The 16912-nt window shown below is 50.8% G+C and overlaps 2 protein-coding genes across 2 annotated transcripts; both read right to left on the bottom strand.

Annotated features, from left to right (window-relative positions):
* Window positions 1–1348: 1348 nt before the first annotated feature.
* Window positions 1349–7110, bottom strand: LOC103767754 (putative P2Y purinoceptor 10). The gene is made up of 2 exons (XM_018070639.2): window positions 6765–7110; window positions 1349–3531 (listed from the first exon to the last, which is right to left on the bottom strand). The coding sequence occupies exon 2, from the start codon at window positions 3479–3481 to the stop codon at window positions 2372–2374; it is 1110 nt and encodes a 369-aa protein (XP_017926128.1). The 5' UTR covers window positions 3482–3531; window positions 6765–7110; the 3' UTR covers window positions 1349–2371.
* Window positions 7111–10475: 3365 nt separating this feature from the next.
* LOC103767704 (putative P2Y purinoceptor 10) lies at window positions 10476–13495 on the bottom strand. The gene has a single exon (XM_008934900.4). It carries the CDS (start codon window positions 13493–13495, stop codon window positions 12473–12475), a length of 1023 nt encoding a protein of 340 aa, XP_008933148.2. The 3' UTR covers window positions 10476–12472.
* Window positions 13496–16912: the final 3417 nt, after the last annotated feature.

Below are 16912 nucleotides of genomic sequence, written 5' to 3'. Positions count from 1 at the left end.
GCTGGGAGCAACCTGGGCTAGTGGGAGATGTCCCTGCCCATGGCAGGGGTGGCACTGGCTGGGCTTTAAGGTCCCTTCCAACCCAAACTATTCCATGGTGGTTCTATGACTGATAAAACAGGAGGCTGACAGGTGTCTTGTGGCTCCAGAAGGGCAGAAAGCACCAGTTTCTACTGAAAAAGAATGTTTCTTCAGGGTTTGGTTTGCATAAACCCCAGCAAAATCCTTGCTCCCCAGTGCATCTGTCCCAGCAAGGGCTTTTCCTGCTGCATTTCCCACAGCCCGGGAAGGGTTTGCTGTCGAGTTCCCACGTGACAGATTAGTGAGAGTTCTTGGTTTGCTTTCTCTTTCCTGTTTTCTGTTTGGGAGGGGGAAGCTGCACTGCAGAAATGTCAGCAAAGCAATGTGAAAACAAACTGGCAAAGTCCCAGTGGGAACTGGAGCTACTGGGAAACCCGGAGCTGGTGCTGCCAGGAAGGTTGGAGCCGCTATACGGGATTTGTGGGTCAGCAGGACTTATAAATACCTGTCTGTGGTCACTGAGGGCTACCTGGATGTCCAGCCCAGCTACTCAGGGTTGTACCATTCCCAAAACACGCCCCCAGGAAAACCCACACTCCTGGTGAAGGTGCTGGTGGTGTGACTGGTCCTGTCTGTGCCCGGAGCCAGTCCCGGCATCGGTGAGGTTTTCCCGGCTTTCCTGTTTTGCCTCCACACGCTGCTGGGTTGGGCCATCTGAAACAGCATTTTTCCACCCCTGAAAACTTTTTTTTTTTTTTTTTTGCCCCGAGGCAAACAAGGAAAACATGCCCTTTTGTTATTTATATTTTTTGTGAGAGGAGGAGGAGATTCAGGACAGAATGAGCCGAAGGGCAGCATGTTTGCTGCCTGTCCCGGGGTTTGCTGCCAGTCCCTGGCACGCTGTAGGTACCAAAGCAGATTCCTCCAGGTTGTCTGGATCTCCCCATCTGGTCCCCCCCTCCAGGCTCAGCACTGTGAGGATAAACCCCCGCCCTCTCTGTTCTTCCCAGAAACGCTGCATGGCTTGGAAATGTGCATCCAATCACGGGAAAAGCTGTTTTCTATCAAACCCTGTCTGCCTACGTTTACTTATATCATTCCCTAAGGGTTTTTGGCATTGCCTTGGCCCAGGAGGAGGAAACCTCACAGCCCCTACACTGGCCACTCTGTGAGGGGCTGTGGTGACAATGGCACCTCTCCGAGCCCCAAACTGGGGTATCCATCCCCAAATTGTATAATTATTCTTATTATGCACCACGTCTGCTCTCAGGGCATTTACAAGCACTTAAAGTAATATTCCTGATGCTAAAATACGTGTTGGGATCACTTTATTTCCTTGGAATTTGAAGCTTTAAGGATGTACTTGGGTCAGTTTTGTAAACTTTTCTCAGGACCCAGCGAGGGTTGGGACATATGCTGGTATTCAAAGCAAAACTGAACGTTTGGATAACATCTGAATCTGCAACCACAGGCGTCAGCAAGGTGACAAATAACACAACACTCCTCATGACAACACAAGAAACAGCAACACCAACATGAGTCCTCACTTTTGCAGCTCACACCAGGTTTCTGTGAGTAAACGTGCCCAGGGAGGTGTCCTTCATCTTCCTCTTTGCTTGTGGCATATCCATCCCTATTTGTCTTCAAATATTCATCCCCCCCTATCAGCTGAGTGCCCTGCAGCTCCCAGGAGCCAGATGTGGATCCTCTTGCTGAGCTCTGGGTGCCTTTCCCAGTAGTGTGAGCTGAGCCCAGTTTGCACACTCACTTTAGCACTGGTGGGCTGTAGGTTAATGATCTTTGCTTGGTGTATGTCCGTAGGGTTATAGTCTTGCAGTCCAGATTAGCCTGGATCAGGTCTGGGTGGTGGATTTTTGTAGTGGAAAGAGGTTCGGTTTATGTGGAGATACTGAGCTGTCCTGATCAAGAGCCTCCTGTGAGTGTGGTGGATGCTCTAAGTTACTATGGGCTGTAGGTGCCCGTGTTCAGAGCTGGAACTCCTGGAGCTAGCTCACAACTCAGGATTCAGAAGGATTTTCAAATGTGACAAATATGTAGAAGCACTGAAACACCAAAATGAGAGGGGTCTGAACCTGCTGTGGTTCAGCACAAGGAGCTCTGGCACTGCTGACAGCTTTTGGAGGGATTTTGACAGTATTCCAATGGAAAGTGGTGTCAGGCGACAGCCCCCAGCAGCAACAACACAACCAGCAAGTCTTTTGGCATCACAACATCGTGCTGGGTCAGATCCTGCCATCTGTGGCACACAAGGGGAATTCAAGATGTGTTTGGAGACCTGATGCAGTCCTCGAGCGACGAGAAGCCCCTGCGCGGGCAGAGCTGCCGATGCTCAGGAGATGGACTCCAGCAGCAGCTCATCGGGCGGCACGGGGGGCATTTCCACGCTGTTTATTCGCCCAAAGAACTTGGGGAGAGACCAAAACCTGAAGCGTGGGAAGTTCCTGTTCCTGGTGCGGATGTCGGTGTCGGCGGTGGAGAGGCTGCTCCGGCGCTGGGCGAGCCGGGCCCGGAGGGCGACGCAGCCGTGGCGCAGCAGCTGGTCCTGGAACTCGGAGGTCATGAAGTAGTAGAGGACGGGGTCCAGGCAGCAGTTGAGGCTGGCCAGGCACAGGGAGATGGGGTGGAAGCGCAGCGTGCTCCGGTGCACGGCGCAGTCCCGGATGAGGTTCTCGATGACCATCATGAAGAAGGGGAAGTTGATGTGGTAGGGGGTGAAGCAGATGAAGAACACGGCCGAGCACATCAGCACCATCCTCAGGGCCTTCTGCTTCTCGGCCGCGTTCTGCAGCTGCGCGGGGCCCTCCCGCAGCGACTGCCACATCTTCCACGTGCAGCCCGCGATGATCCCGAAGGGAATGACGAACCCGAACAGCTCCGCCACCGTCACCAGCGCGATGGAGGCGCCGGGGCTGAGCTGCTTCACCCCCAGGTCCGAGAAGCAGGTGTTGATGTTGCTGGACAGGGCCGGGCTCCTCACGATGATGAGGGGCAGGCACGCGGCCCCCACGAAGAGCCAGACCAGGGCGCTGGTGGCCACGTCGTAGCGCCGCTTCCAGCCCTTGGCCCTGAAGGGGTGCAGCAGGAACAGGTAGCGCTGGATGCTGATGCAGGTGAGGAAGCAGATGCTGGCGTACATGTTGAGGTACTTCAGGTAGAAGCACACCTGGCAGAGGAAGCTCCCGAAGGGCCAGCTGTGGTTGATGTAATAATACGTCCGTAGGGGCAGCGAGAGCACGTGGGCCAGGTCGGCCACGGCCAGGTTGATCATGAAGATGATGGCTTTGCTCTTCCTGCTGATGAAGCGGCACAGGACCCACAGGGCAGCGCTGTTGGCCAGGAGCCCGGGGATGAAGATGAGGGTGTAGGTGGTGGCGTACAGGGTGGACTGGAAGGACATCTGGGGGTCGGTGCAGTTCCCGGAGGACGCGTTGCTCTCCATCTCGGCTGAGCCTCTTTGCTCATGGGGTGGTTAAGGCAGGTGAAGGGTTTCTGTGGGGAGTAAAAAGGTGCTGTAAAGCCAAAACCTCTCTGTGGGGCAGCTGCACTTTAGTACTGAAGAATAAGTTTTGTGTAGGTGCATGGGCAAGTCAGTGTGTGCGTGTCTTGGGAAGGGTGTGGAGCCAGACCCCGCTCACAGGGACTGATCCTGAGCATCTTCCACTATCTCCTTTGGATGTGCTCCTCAGGATCTCATGAGATGCCCCAGTTACAGTGGGCTCTGCAGCATCAATCTCTTCATTGCTGATGCCAGAGAGTTGCTTTAGCTCCCCAGGGTTGTTAAGGACCAACTTTATTTCATTAAGTTTTCCATCCAGCTCCTGTCAAATTCGTGCTCTCTGATATGTCTACAGGCAATTTTAGTGGGACTGTAAATAAACAGGGATTTAAAATGGATCTAGACACTGTCTTTGCAGATCTTTGCAGAAATCTGATGTGAATCAGCAGCAAAGGGAATAATTAACATCTACAAAGGCTGGTGCTGGCAGGCAGCTGGAGCAGAGGCCAGTGGGAGAGGTGCAGACAGATCTATCAGCTCTGGCTCCAGATTTAAGGCTGGATTTATAAACTAATAACTGGCCCAACACATGCCAGTTGCTCTGCTGGTCCTGCTAACTCAATTCCAGCACTCCCAGCACATTGTGCAGGCATCGTGCTGCAGCAACAGGAATTATCCCTCAGCAGCAGGAATTATCCTTCAGTAGCTGCTCAGGACATGCAGGGAGATCAATACATCTCCCTTCTAGCTAAAGCAGAAATTCTTTTCATCCATTTGCCCAGCCCACCTCACCCAGCCGGTGCTGAGGGGGGATCAGTGGGTCATGGAGAGTTCACAGGTGCTCTCTGGAGAGGTGATGGATTTTGCCATTCCTGAGCAGAGCCCATGGGAAACAATCTGCTCTTTCAGGAAGAGGTGATCTGGCAGCAGCACATCACAAATCAAGGAGCTGGAGCATCATCTGTAACAAACAGATTTTCCCCTGGGAAACAGCCTGTGGGCAGCCTGTGCTGCCTGCAGCTGGGTCTGGCAGAGCCCTCAGCTCCTCCTGTCGCTGTCACCGACCCCTCAGCACTGGTAATTAATTAAGAAGCAGCCATGGTGCTGTTTCCCACAGCCCTGAGCTTGTGTTCACCCCGGGGTGGATTTCCAAGAGCGAATCCCCCGCAGTGGTGATCGAAGCTGCTTTGAGGCACAGAGTGAAGGCTCTTCCTCCCTGCTCCTCCTCAGCTGGGCAGCTCTTCAGTGGGGTTACCATGACTTCAGTTTCAGGATGAAATATATATTTTATATATTTATATACAGATAAATACATCAAATATAGCCCCAGCCTCTCAACTAGCTGCTCAGTGCCCTGCTCTGCTGCAAGGAGGGTTGATGCTCACACCCTGCTTTCCAAATTGAGCCCTTCCCAAACTGCCTTCTTCCTTTTAGTTATTTTTTTCAGGGTTTGGCTGCAAAAAATAGCAAGGTTGAAGTGGAACCAAGGCTGCTGGGTGAGGGCACTTTTTGGCTGCTGACTGTGTCAGAGGTTTCTGATTGCTCCACTGAGTTGGGAAAGGCAGAAGAGGGGACATTTGTCATGAGGGGACAGTGGGAAACAAACCCTTTTCTTCCCTGCAGTATTCTTGTGTTTGTTCCTCACCTGCCTCAAAACCCAGAGGGGGCCTGTGCAGGGCAGTGCCCTTTGCACTGACTCTCTTTAACCCTGGCAAAGTGGTGGCAGGACACCTTGTCTTCACATCCCTGAAGAAAATAGGGAGGGAAAACTGCCAGGGAGCAGCTTTTGTCACAGTTGTCCAGTGACAGGGGTGGCACTTGATGGTGTGGGCACATAGAAAGGATTACAGAGCACCAGCATCCCTGTCCTGCCATCTCCTCCCTGCTGTGTGTCTCAGCCCAAATCCTAAACCTTGTCCATGAGGAGCCTCCTTGCTGTTTTTCTCCATGTTTTGGCTTTCCCTGGGAGCACAGGAGTGTCTGTGTGTCAGGAGGGCTGGGTGTCACAGTGTTGGATGGCAGTGCTTGTGAGGGCACCGGCAGGAAAGCAGGAGAGATCTCCACCCTGCTCTGGGGTCAGGCCAGGCTTGTTCATTACAACAATTCCTGGGAGGGTGGATTTTAAAACTTATTATTGTTTTCCAGTTTTCCCTTTGCCCAAAGCCCCTCCAGCTCCCCTTGCTTTGCTGTTGGTGTCAGGACAGAGATGCTCCTGTGGCCTTTGGCTGGAGTTTTGTTCAGCAACTTTATAAATCTTGGACAGGACCCTCCCTGCTTTTCCTTGATTATTTTCCCTATTTCATCCACATATGGCTTTATTCATGGGCAGAAGCCACTTTTTTAAGTGGCAAAGCTGAGTTTTACCCAGCTGCAATTCCAGAGGGGAGACCAGTATCACTGCCCGAGGAGTCAGACTCCTAGTTGTGGATGCAGCACCACAATTCATTAAACATCAAGTAGCTTTGCAATTAATTAGGAGGCCAAGGCAGCTCTGGGTTCATTTTCAGAGTGTTTTGGAGCAGTATCTGTTCCTGGAGGCTTTATGTGGCTGTCACTGCTGGAAACTGCCCGGCTCCTCTGAATCACCCTGTGCCCCACCCAGCCCCACACCATGGTGTTATTACTGCATTTACTGCTCCCAATTCATTGGCAAACTCATCCTCATCTTTTCCATGGCCTGCTTGGCCAGTCCAGGCTAAAGCTGAACTCCAGGCATGGCTGGGGAGAGCCCCAGAGATAGAGGATGGGGGCAGAGCTGCCTCCTTTCAATTGTGGGATGCTGGAGAGAAAAGCAGGCTTGGGAGAAAAACTAAATCCACTTTTGGCTTGAAAAAAAGCTCCTGGTTTAAGTGGTGGAGTTTTCTGGCACTGACGTTGTAAGCAATGATTTTGTTTGTTTAATCTCGGCACTAATAGGGAACATGTAAACAGAGCTGGGCAGTTACGGCAGCCTCTGTCAGTGAGGGCAAAACTGAGGGGTTTGGGATCAAGTTGAGAGGTTTGGGACCAAACAGGCTTTCCCCACATCCTGCCCCCCACAGCAGCCTGCCCCATGCACCCACCGTGCTCACCCACCCCAGGAGCCAAGCGGGACTCTCGTGGCCGGGCACAGGACATCGCCCGGCTCTGCCCGATACCATCTCCTGAGGAGCTAAAAAAAGCAATACCATCGCTGCAAACTGCACCAGCTTCATTCTACCGAGGAAAAGACAGAAATGCCACTCACCTTCCCGTGCCTGCCGTGCCCCAGGGGGGGCACAGCCATGCTAGAGAGCACGAGCAGCGAGCGCCCGGCTTTTATTGCCCACCGAGCTCCTCAGCCATCCCTGCGGCTCCTCGTTTAACTTCCACATGTTTTCGGAGGGCTGGAATCCTGCCGGCATCTGCAGCCCAGTCCGGTGGCTGCAGAACAGGAAATCCTGTATTTTGTTTCTCTTCTCCCACAAAACGTGTGCAGCTAATGACGTTAAAGCCGCTGGGAAGGCGATGACGTCGTTTGGTCCAAGTGCCGTGGGATGGAGACCATGGATTTCTGCCCCTCTTTCGGCACAGGAGTCGTGGGAGGTGATGGTGCTCTTCCCTCGAGCTGCTCCTGCTCCTGCTCCTCTCCACGGGCACTTGCCATTTGCCTGCTAAAAGCTGTAAAATACAGAAGCACCAACCTTCCAATAAGGGCTCGCTGAAGGAAAACTGAACTCTCTGCCAGTGTAAGTTACTGGAAGGGAGTAATTTTCCTTCATTTTCTTGGAAGCTTGGTTAGCCTCAGACTATCAAGGCTACAGGCTAAAGGGTTTGGACTTTATTCCTGAAATAATAGTATGGTTTAAGGTGGAGATTTCCCCAAAATACCGTTGTATAAAAAAACCTCATAATGTGCATCATTCCCAATTTTTTTCTTTTTGCCTCCTTTAATTCCTTGCCTTTTTATATGCATATATATATATATATAATTTTTAGTTCTTTTACTGCCTGCTGAGCATGACCACCTTTCTGCAATGCTGAGCACTGCAGGCATACACATACTATGCTGTAACTTCTGAGGTGCCTCATTTCCAGTTGGACAGTTTTACCTGATATCCACGGTCACATCTCACAGCCCAGAGCTCTATGGATTATCTGGCTGTTGGCATCTTTCCTTTTCTGGTTCTAGGTAAAGTATAAATAGAACCATTCTTGCTCTATTCATCAATTTTCTGTAACAGGTTCTGTGACCCCTCAAAGTTAACAGGAACAGAGCTGTGGAAGAGAAATGAAAGCAGGAACCTTTAGTTCCCAGTTCAGGGTCTGGGATTGAGGGTGCACCAGAATCCATCAGCTCTGCCACCCACTCAGCTGCCAGATTTCTCTCTGCAAGAAAATCATGGAATCCTGGAATGGTTTGGATTGGGACTTTAAGGACCATCTCATTCCCACCCCCTACCATGGGCAGGGACACCTTCCACCAGCCCAGGTGGCTCCAAGCCCCGTCCAACCTGGCCTTGGCCACTTCCAGGGATGGGGCAGCCACAGCTTCTCTGCCCAACCTGAGCCCCACATCTTGTCATCTCCACTTACAGCTGGTGTCTTTGTGAAGCATTCCCAGATCCCAGCAGGGAGGCTGGCACTGCGCCCAGCCCTCCCCAGCGGTCAGAGGTTAATCCCAAAGCAAAGTGGCTGTTTTATCAGGATATCCTGCCTGGGACATCCTACTTCTGTGTCCCCAGCAGCTCATCCAGCCATCCCTGAGCCCTATTTTTAGCTGGTTGTTTACAGCTGGGGAAGGAGAGGTCGGGGGATGTCGGACTATAGCGAGGGGTTTGTAACCACATCGAGTCCTTCCTCTGCTTCTTGGATTTTTGGAGAACTTTTGGAGAAGATCACAATGTTCCTGGCCATGAAATGCTGATAGATTGACATCAAGCCTCCTCCTTCAACACACGCCACTCAACCTCTCTGTTCTTCTTTCAACCGAGAGCACGTTTTTGTGTAGCTTTGGATTTCTGGCTCATTGCCGACGTCAACGTGCATTTTACACTTGGCAGTGTCCTCCTTTCAAAGGCAGAAGGCACAAAGGAATTTTTAAATAACTGGGAGACTTTCCCTAAGGCCTCCAGATGAAGGTTGTCTCTGCCTGTAGCCTGGTATCCTGTGGGCAGGAGGCCAAATGCAGATGATCAGCACCTCTCAAGCACTCAGCACTGAGAATATCTGACAGGATGCACCTGAAGGATGTATGAAAAACAAGAGGAGGAGGAGGGTTTGTTCACACAAAGCAGCTCACCCTTGTGCACACTTGCTGAGGGTTGAGCTGAGCCATTGGCACGTGGCCCATGGGGCTGGTGAGTCCCCCTCAGCCCTGCACAGTTCTCTCTACAGGGGCAGCATTTTGGGGAAGCTTGGATTTATTTGTGCAGCAAATAATTGTCAATCACTCCCTTACTTTTTGGGCTAAGCCCTTGTCTAATCCACAAACCGGCATTCTTGGTTAAAATGCACCAGCCATCCCCAAAATCTTTTGAATGAAATGAAGCAGTTTTTGGGTTGTTGAGCTGTTATCCTACATTTACAGCATATTTTGGTTTTTCTCTGTGCAGAGAGCGAGTAATTTCATTTAAGGGAAGCAAATGAAGCTGGGGTGTTCACAAGATCCTGCAGCTCAGAACCTGAGGCTGCAGAAAGGCATTAAATCCCACAGGGGTTCTTCCCCAAAACATTTGCTGTCCTGCACAGGAGGGCTCTTTCAAGCAGGAGAGGAGATACCAGACCTCTGATACTGGTTAAAATGGGGTGGCATCACAGAAAACACATTTTCTTTTGCTAACAGATGAATGGCTCGTGTTCTAGAGGAAAAGAACAGGTCATGCTGTGGTTTTGCCCAGGGTTGTGCCATGGGGTCATGCACTGTGTCAGTGCAGGAGGCTTGGAGACCTCACCATGTTTCCACCTTGAGCAGTTCCCTTCAGGATCAATCTGGACACAAAGATCCCCCAGCACCACGAGCCCTTCAGATCCACCCTTCACATTCCTGGCATTGTGCTGTTCCCAACCTTTTGATCTGGTTAAATTCTGCCTCTCTGTTGAAACCCTTTTTTTGTGTCTGCCCAAGAAGGATGAAGATGCCTTTTCATAGCTGGTGAGTCTGGGCAGTGGGACCAGCACAAGAGATAATCCAGGAGCAACATCATGAAATTGTATTTCCTCTTGTCAAAATAATAAACATGTTTTCTGGTCACAGGAAATGGGGTGAATTACGGGAACTGGAGCAGGGCATGTTGTGCCTTTGAATGTTTGAGAGCACTGGCAGATAAACCAGCACCTGCAGCTCAGGTCCTGTGTCAGATCAAGCCCCAAGCAGCCCTGAGGGCACCTGAAATACTGTTCTCCTCAACAGAACTCTGGATTTGTCTGTTCTTCTCTGGAGACACACACTGAGGCCTTGGAGAACCTGAACTAACCTTTGGGTTTCACATCTGGGTTTGTGGAGGCCAAACTGATCATCTTTGCTTTCTTAGGTGCTTTCAGAAAACTCCAAGTTCTCCTTGACCTCTTTTTGCTTCGAGTTGTTGCTCTCTAGGCCAGTTCACCCTCATGACCATCCTGGCTGACTTTCTCTCGTGGTTCAACCCCATCTGGCACCTGAACAGTGTCAGCTCTGCCCCAGCCCAAACCAGGGCACTCTCCCACATACCACAAGAGACCTTCAGAGCAAGTTGTCTGGTCACCTGCACGTCACAGTGACACGACTCGAGTGGCTGGAACTGGGGAGCTTCTAAATTCAATGTGAGTGTGGTAGATTTAAATAAATAAATAAACAAACACTAGTGAGAGTGAAAACCTCTCTGTGGACAAGCAAGAAATCTATAAAAGTTGATGTGCTCCATCATTTGACTACCTTGATCCAAAGAGGAGCTGATGCCACAGAGTTTTCCAGATACCAGTGAAAGCTATGAAATGCAGCTGATGTTTGCAAAACTGTGTTTATTTTTTAAAGCATCAGTTCCTGGGAAGAAAAACACAGAACAAGCTACAGAGTTCCCGTAATGATGCCTTTGACTTGTTTTCACCTGATCAAGGGAGGATCGTACGAGAAAGAAATGACAGGAAACAGCTCCCAGTCACGTGCCAGCCGAGCAAGGTCTATAAAAACCCTCAAAACAACCATCAAAACTAAAGTCTCCTTCACTGACATCATACAGAGTGTAGCTTATGAGAAACTGCTGAATTGAGAACAATTTTATTCTGGTTAACTCTGTACCTGAGCATCAACCCCTTTGTGAAGGGACTACTTGCAGTGTGCAAACATTTCTGGGTGTCAGCAGCATCCCAAACTGCCAGTTACATCACAGAAAACATTTCCATCCAGTGCAGGATCCAGTTCATGCTACTGCAGCCCACAGTCATCTTCTCACACGTGGGAGGAGAACTATGGGAGCTTATTGTGCTTAGTCAGTGTGCCACCACCTTTTAGAGCAGCCCCAGTGAAACGGTTGTTTAAACCTGGCTACTGTTTGCTTTCCCCCATTTGTTTTGTAAAACAGAGAAGTGGGAAAACATAACATACAGAAAATATTTGGGTGAGTTAAAATGTAACTCAGTGGAATTGAGTGGTAAGATTTAAAATACACTTAGCAAGTGTTTCTGGTCGTTCTGCTGGTTTTGTAGCAACATGTAAGATATTTTCTGTTGCAAGACTGCACATTGTACAAATTGTACACATTCTCTTGAAAATATGCAGGCTTTCAAAGGCAACAGATAGGTGCCTGTGTTCAGCCAAATCAACTCCCAGGTATCACAAGGATACCCTGGAAGTTCCACCGTGGGTGGCTTGGCTGAAGAGCTGTCACTAATTTAATGTAAGGGGTAAATGACATCCTCCCTTGTCACTGCTCTGCACAGCTACATAAAAATGTAAACATCAGGATCATGAGAGGAGCTGGCAGAAAAAACCCACAATAATTCATGCACTTAGCCTGTGCTCTGTTAGTGGAATCACCTTGGCAAGAACCTCTTTCTTTTTTAAAAAGCTGCATCAGTTGAACCTGTTGAGCTGAGGTTTTATGGGGCAGATTCACCTCAGGCACCTCTGACCCAAGAAGCCCCACAAAGAAGAGAGTGAGGACCTGAGTGGTACCACCACCATCAATAAATCCACCTGCACGAATGGCAGGACCACCGTGGTCCTGTCCCTCGGGGTCCAAAGGCGAAGAACATGTCCTGATGCCCCCCTTGCCAACAGGGGCAGCTTGGAGAGGGAGAAAGTCACTCGGAGCAAGGGAAGGTGCCACTCTCTGGGGTGCTGGAGGAGACTTGTCTTCCAGGGGGTCTTGCACCAGCTGTAGGTGCAAGTTATAGGATGTGTCAGCAATTAAGGAGCAAACAGAGGTGGGTGAGGAGGAAATGGAGGAGGGGAGTTGGAAGGTGAGTGTGGGAAAGGTGAAGCAGAGGTAGTGAGCAGTGGGATGCACACAAAGCCAGGAGTGGGCTGGAGCCTCCACCTGTCCACAGCCCCAGTTGTCTCTTATGATTACTGGCCATTTTTATGTTCTTATGTGGTTGTCCCAGAGAAGACACTTCAGCAGATGTCAGTGTATGGATGTGGCACTGTCTTTGGCTTCATCCTAGAGCCATGGAGCTGGGAAAATAGAAGAAAAGCCCCTGGGACTTTTCCATCACTTCCTAGCAAAAGCTCTGTCTCTCCCTCCTGTATGTTTTCTAGTCCAGCCAGGCCGGGCGTGGGTGGCCCAGGGGTGGGGAGGGTCACACCAGCTGGGTCGCTCATCAGATCCCAAACACGGTCATAGACAGAGTTTTATCTTCTGTGTATCAAAGATTTTCACTGCCACAAAACTCCCCTGCACTGGCAGGATCTTCCACAATGGAGTTGGTAGTTGAGTATCCCAGAACAGTCCCAGACCTCCTATGAAATACCTGAGTTTTTTTCAGCTGGCTTTCCTGTCACTCCTTAACCGACGAGCCGCTCTCCTTGCTCATGAGCCGGCTCCTGATGGCCATGCTGCTGTGCCTGGATATCTGGTCCTGGAACTCCGAAGTCATGAAGAAATAGATGATGGGATCCAGGCAGCAGTCCAGACTGGCGAGGCTCAAGCAGAAGGGTTGTGTGTAGAGCGTGATGGTGCTCAGGAAGCAGTCGGTGATGACGTTCTCTTTCACCAACATGTAGAAGAAGAAGTTGATGTGGTAGGGGGCAAAACACACGCAGAACACCACGGCACACATGGAAACCATCCGCTGGGCCTTGCGCCTCTCGCCGCTGTTCTCCTGCGGGATGTGGAAGCCCCGGAGGGAGTTCTTTGTCTTCCAGGTGCAGAACAAGATGATGACGAGCGGGCCCACGAAGCCGAAGAGCTCGGCCATGCCCGTCATCAGCACCGTGGCCACGCTGCTTCGGATGGGCCGCACCTGGAGGTCGGCGAAGCAGGTGTGGCTGTTGTTGGCCAGCCCGTAGCCCCTCATGATGGGGAAGGGCAGGCAGGCCACCCCCACGAAGAGCCAGACCACGGCGCTGATGGCCACGTCGTAGCGCCGCTTCCAGTCCTTGGCCTTGAAGGGCTGGTACAGGAAGAAGTAGCGCTGGATGCTGATGCAGGTGAGGAAGCAGATGCTGGCGTACATGTTGAGGTACTTCAGGTAGAAGCACAGCAGGCAGAGGAAGCTCCCAAAAGGCCAGGTGTGGTTGATGTAGTAGTATATTCTCAGGGGCAGTGAGAGCACGTGGGCCAGGTCGGCCACGGCCAGGTTGATCATGAAGATGATGGCTTTGCTCTTCCTGCTGATGAAGCGGCACAGGACCCACAGGGCAGCGCTGTTGGCCAGGAGCCCAGGGATGAAGATGAGGGTGTAGGTGGTGGCGTACAGGGTGGACTTGAACGTGATGTTGTCACTGGAGCAGGACTGGTTGCTCTGGATCATGACTGGGCTGCTGGAAGTGTCTGTGGTGGGGTGGGGCAGGTGGGTCATTCCTGTCAGGAACAAAAATGGGATGTAAAGGCAAAGGCACTGAGAGAGGTGTCAATACTCATGTTTGCCTTTCCTGTTTGACTGTTCAGTGCAAATTAGAGGTTTGGAATTGTTGTCTGTATGAAGCATTCTGCTGCCTTCTTCAGAGCTGCCCTTTTGGAGGTCCCACTGTTCCCACAGAACTGGGAACCATTCCTGGTGTGTCAGTCCCACAAGCACGGGTAAGGCTGTACTATACTGGTCATAGAGCAGCATGAGAAGCTGCCTGTCCTTTTGGCCACCTCCTCGAGGTCACCTGTGGTAAGGTCTCTGGGTATCAGGGGTGAAAGGTGGGCCATAGCCCAACCTCTGTGTGTGAGCAATCACATCGCCTAGTGATCAGAATGTGGGTGACGACCACTGAGTCATGGAACCATGGAATGATTTGGGTTGGAAGGGACCTTAGAGGCCATCTCATTCCAGCTCCCTACCAGGGACAGGGAGACCTTTCACTAGATCAGGTTGCTCCAAGCTCTGTCCAGCTGGCCCTGGACACTTTCAGATCTATGTTGGGTTCTGTTGGGCACAACTGTGTTGGTGAAACACCACATGTTGAACTGTTGGGCCACCTTTGTCTTGTCAGCTTTTGGAACTGGGACCAGTAAGTTGTGTAACTTGTTTTCAGGAAGGCAACACAGGCAGAAGGAGTTTGGTTTTGCCGGGGTTTTCCTGCCAGGGTTATAATTCTCATTACAGTGATTCCCTCCTGTGTTAATATAACGGTTAAAACTGAATATCAGCTTCCTATTTCATGTGGCACTGCAGACACTGATTCACTGCTTCTGACTCATTTCCTGCACCACTGGCAAGGGGCATTTGCCAGAAGAACTGTCTCTGTAGGTACATATTAGTAACTCCTACCCCGTTACTAAGGTTTTTTTCCTTCATGCTTCAGAAAAAAGGGTTGAGTTTGGAGCTCTCAGTGGCACAGAACACCAGTAGCTGTTTTTTCAGGTTGTTAATCGTTGAGGTGCTTGGATTTGGCAGCTCATACAGACACTGCTCCAGGCTGCCATGGAAGGGTTTGGATTCAGGCCCCAGAAAGCCCAGAGATGTCAAGGTCCCCGTGGGACACAGCCACCCTCACCACGGGTGCCCTGGCTCTGGCTGATACCAACAGTGACACTGCTCCTGTGGGCTCCCCAGACAGATTCTTGCTTTTTTTTTTCAGCCTCTCTTTCATGCCTTCAAAAAGCAAGGTCTGCATTTTTATCTCCTGCACCTTCAGCTGCACCAAACATCACAGAAGTGCTGCAGTTGAGAAACTCTCTGTCTAGTCCCCTTCCTCCTCCAAGATGGCACAGCTGCTGGAGGCCTCAGAGCTGGTTTTATCCCTCCAGTTCATTCCCAACAACCCTCTCCACAAGGCAGCTCTGGGACAAGATGATCATGCTCCCCAGCTGCCCCATCCCAGGACACCACAGCCTTGCTCCTCTCACAACACCATAACAGGCCCATGAAGAGGGAAGAGGCTCAAATGGTGCTGGAAACATGGTGGAAAGATGCAGCTGGCTCATGGATTTGTCTCCACCAGTCTGAGAAGCAACACTGGAGGCCTCCCACTCTCTGTCCTGGTGTTCAGGACGCCGAGACAGGGAGTGGCAGGGCATGGAGCTGAGCACTGGGGTGTTCCCTCAGGCTGTTGCTTCTCAGAATGGTAAAAGTGGGTTACATCCCATTTCCTGGCAGTGCTGGGAATTTCTGGGGCTCGGGATGTTTCATTTCCATCTGGTTTTGCAGCTCCAGCTGGACGGGGCCATCTACTGCCCTTGTCTCTGGTAAGAGCACTGCTCTCCACACCCAGTTACTGTCCCTTCAGGTGATCTCCCACTTTGCTAAGAAGCCATTAAAGAGCCATTTTCAGTGTCATTTTTTGCCTGGTTTCCCTTGGATGTCGAGCTGTAACTGACTGCCTGGTGCTCCTCCAAACCCAACCGCTCGCTGGCCACTGAAACCACGGAGGATTAGGACATTTGCAAAATGCTGTATTTTAAGGCCAGGTTTATATTTAAATGCTGGCCATGGGTGCATGTTCTTCACTCCAGTGAGTCACATCAGCCAGTTGCTCACTGAGGTCCTCAGCTACAGTTAGTCCTTATTTACATCCCGTGTGACCAGAGCGCAGCGCCAGCGATCGGGGGGTTGGTGCTGACTCAAACTGGGCTCTGAACGGGCTGTTTGGGGTAAACCAGCGTGTCCAGGATGTGTCTCTGTGACACGAGGATGACACTAGAGCTCAGCCATCACTCTCTGCTGGCAGCAAACCATGCCCAGGCACAGGGAGCAGCCTAGGGCTGAGCACACCCCACAGCGTGGGGAGGCTCCCCCTCATCCATCACCTCCTTCTGCTAATTGTCCACAAGGTGTCAGAGTTAATCAAGATTTCATTTCTTTGTCCTCTTTAAGCTACACTTCTAACCCCCAAGTGCTGTCTGAGTGGCAGAGGTGGCAGTGTGAGTGTTGTTATCTTCTAGAGTGACACCAAATTGAAAACGTCTTGTGTTGCTGAATAGCTGATATTAGGGGGAAAATGCTCCCAGGAGTGGTCCCGTTGCTGGTGTCATCTCTGCTGTTGATCTCACAGGTCTTTTCCAACCTAAACGATTCAATGATTCTATTTACAGGTAGAAGAGCCCTGGAAAGCTGCACTTTGATGGAGACCGTGGAGCTGAGGTGAACCTTGGAGCCGAGAGGTTACAAAACCCACCCCGTGGGAATGCAGGTGATGTCCCAGCCCCACCACTCCAAGCAAATATAACATAGGGACTGTGAACAGGAGAGGGATTTCCCTGGAGTCAGAATATCCCTCTGTGCATTCAGGGAACTCGGGGGCAGGCACTGAAGGGAAGGGGCTGAGCAGGGTGACCTGGCTGGCAGAGCTAAGGCATTAACACAATTAGTGCACACAGGGGTGGTGTCTGCTGGCTCATCAGCCTGAGCATGAATGACTTCACTACAAAGCCATAAAAATATAACCAGATTAAACCATCTCTTTAGACAAAATGTTCCCAGACATATGCACAGGGGACCACAAAATTACTGCATTTCTGTCCTTCCTCCCACTTCTGCTGAGACTGAAGTTCAATCCTACACCATGCCCTTATCCTCCCACCTCTGCACAAAAGCAGACACACAGAAATACCACTCAGTGCCTTCAAATGAGGTTTCCAGAGCAGTCAAGAAAGCAAAGTCCTTCTCTGCATGATGTGTGTGTGCAGCAAAGGCTGTAGAAGGCTGAGAAGTTCCATCAGATTTTATCAGTGCTGATTTACATGTTGCAGAGACAGCTCCTACTGCAACAGTGCCCTCAGAATATGAAATTTAAAAAAAAAATTGGTGATAAACAAATACACTGTGATCTAACTACTACTTTTTACA

Source organism: Manacus vitellinus, unplaced genomic scaffold (genome assembly GCF_001715985.3).
Source record: "Manacus vitellinus isolate BGI_N305 unplaced genomic scaffold, ASM171598v3 scaffold_19_pilon, whole genome shotgun sequence".
Taxonomy (NCBI): domain Eukaryota; kingdom Metazoa; phylum Chordata; class Aves; order Passeriformes; family Pipridae; genus Manacus; species Manacus vitellinus.
This window is presented reverse-complemented; position numbering and strand designations above follow the sequence as displayed.

Excerpts from the sequence above, each read along its gene's own strand:
- LOC103767754 (XM_018070639.2), bottom strand. The coding sequence starts at position 3,481 with ATGGAGAGCAACGCGTCCTCCGGGAACTGCACCGACCCCCAGATGTCC.
- LOC103767704 (XM_008934900.4), bottom strand. The coding sequence starts at position 13,495 with ATGACCCACCTGCCCCACCCCACCACAGACACTTCCAGCAGCCCAGTC.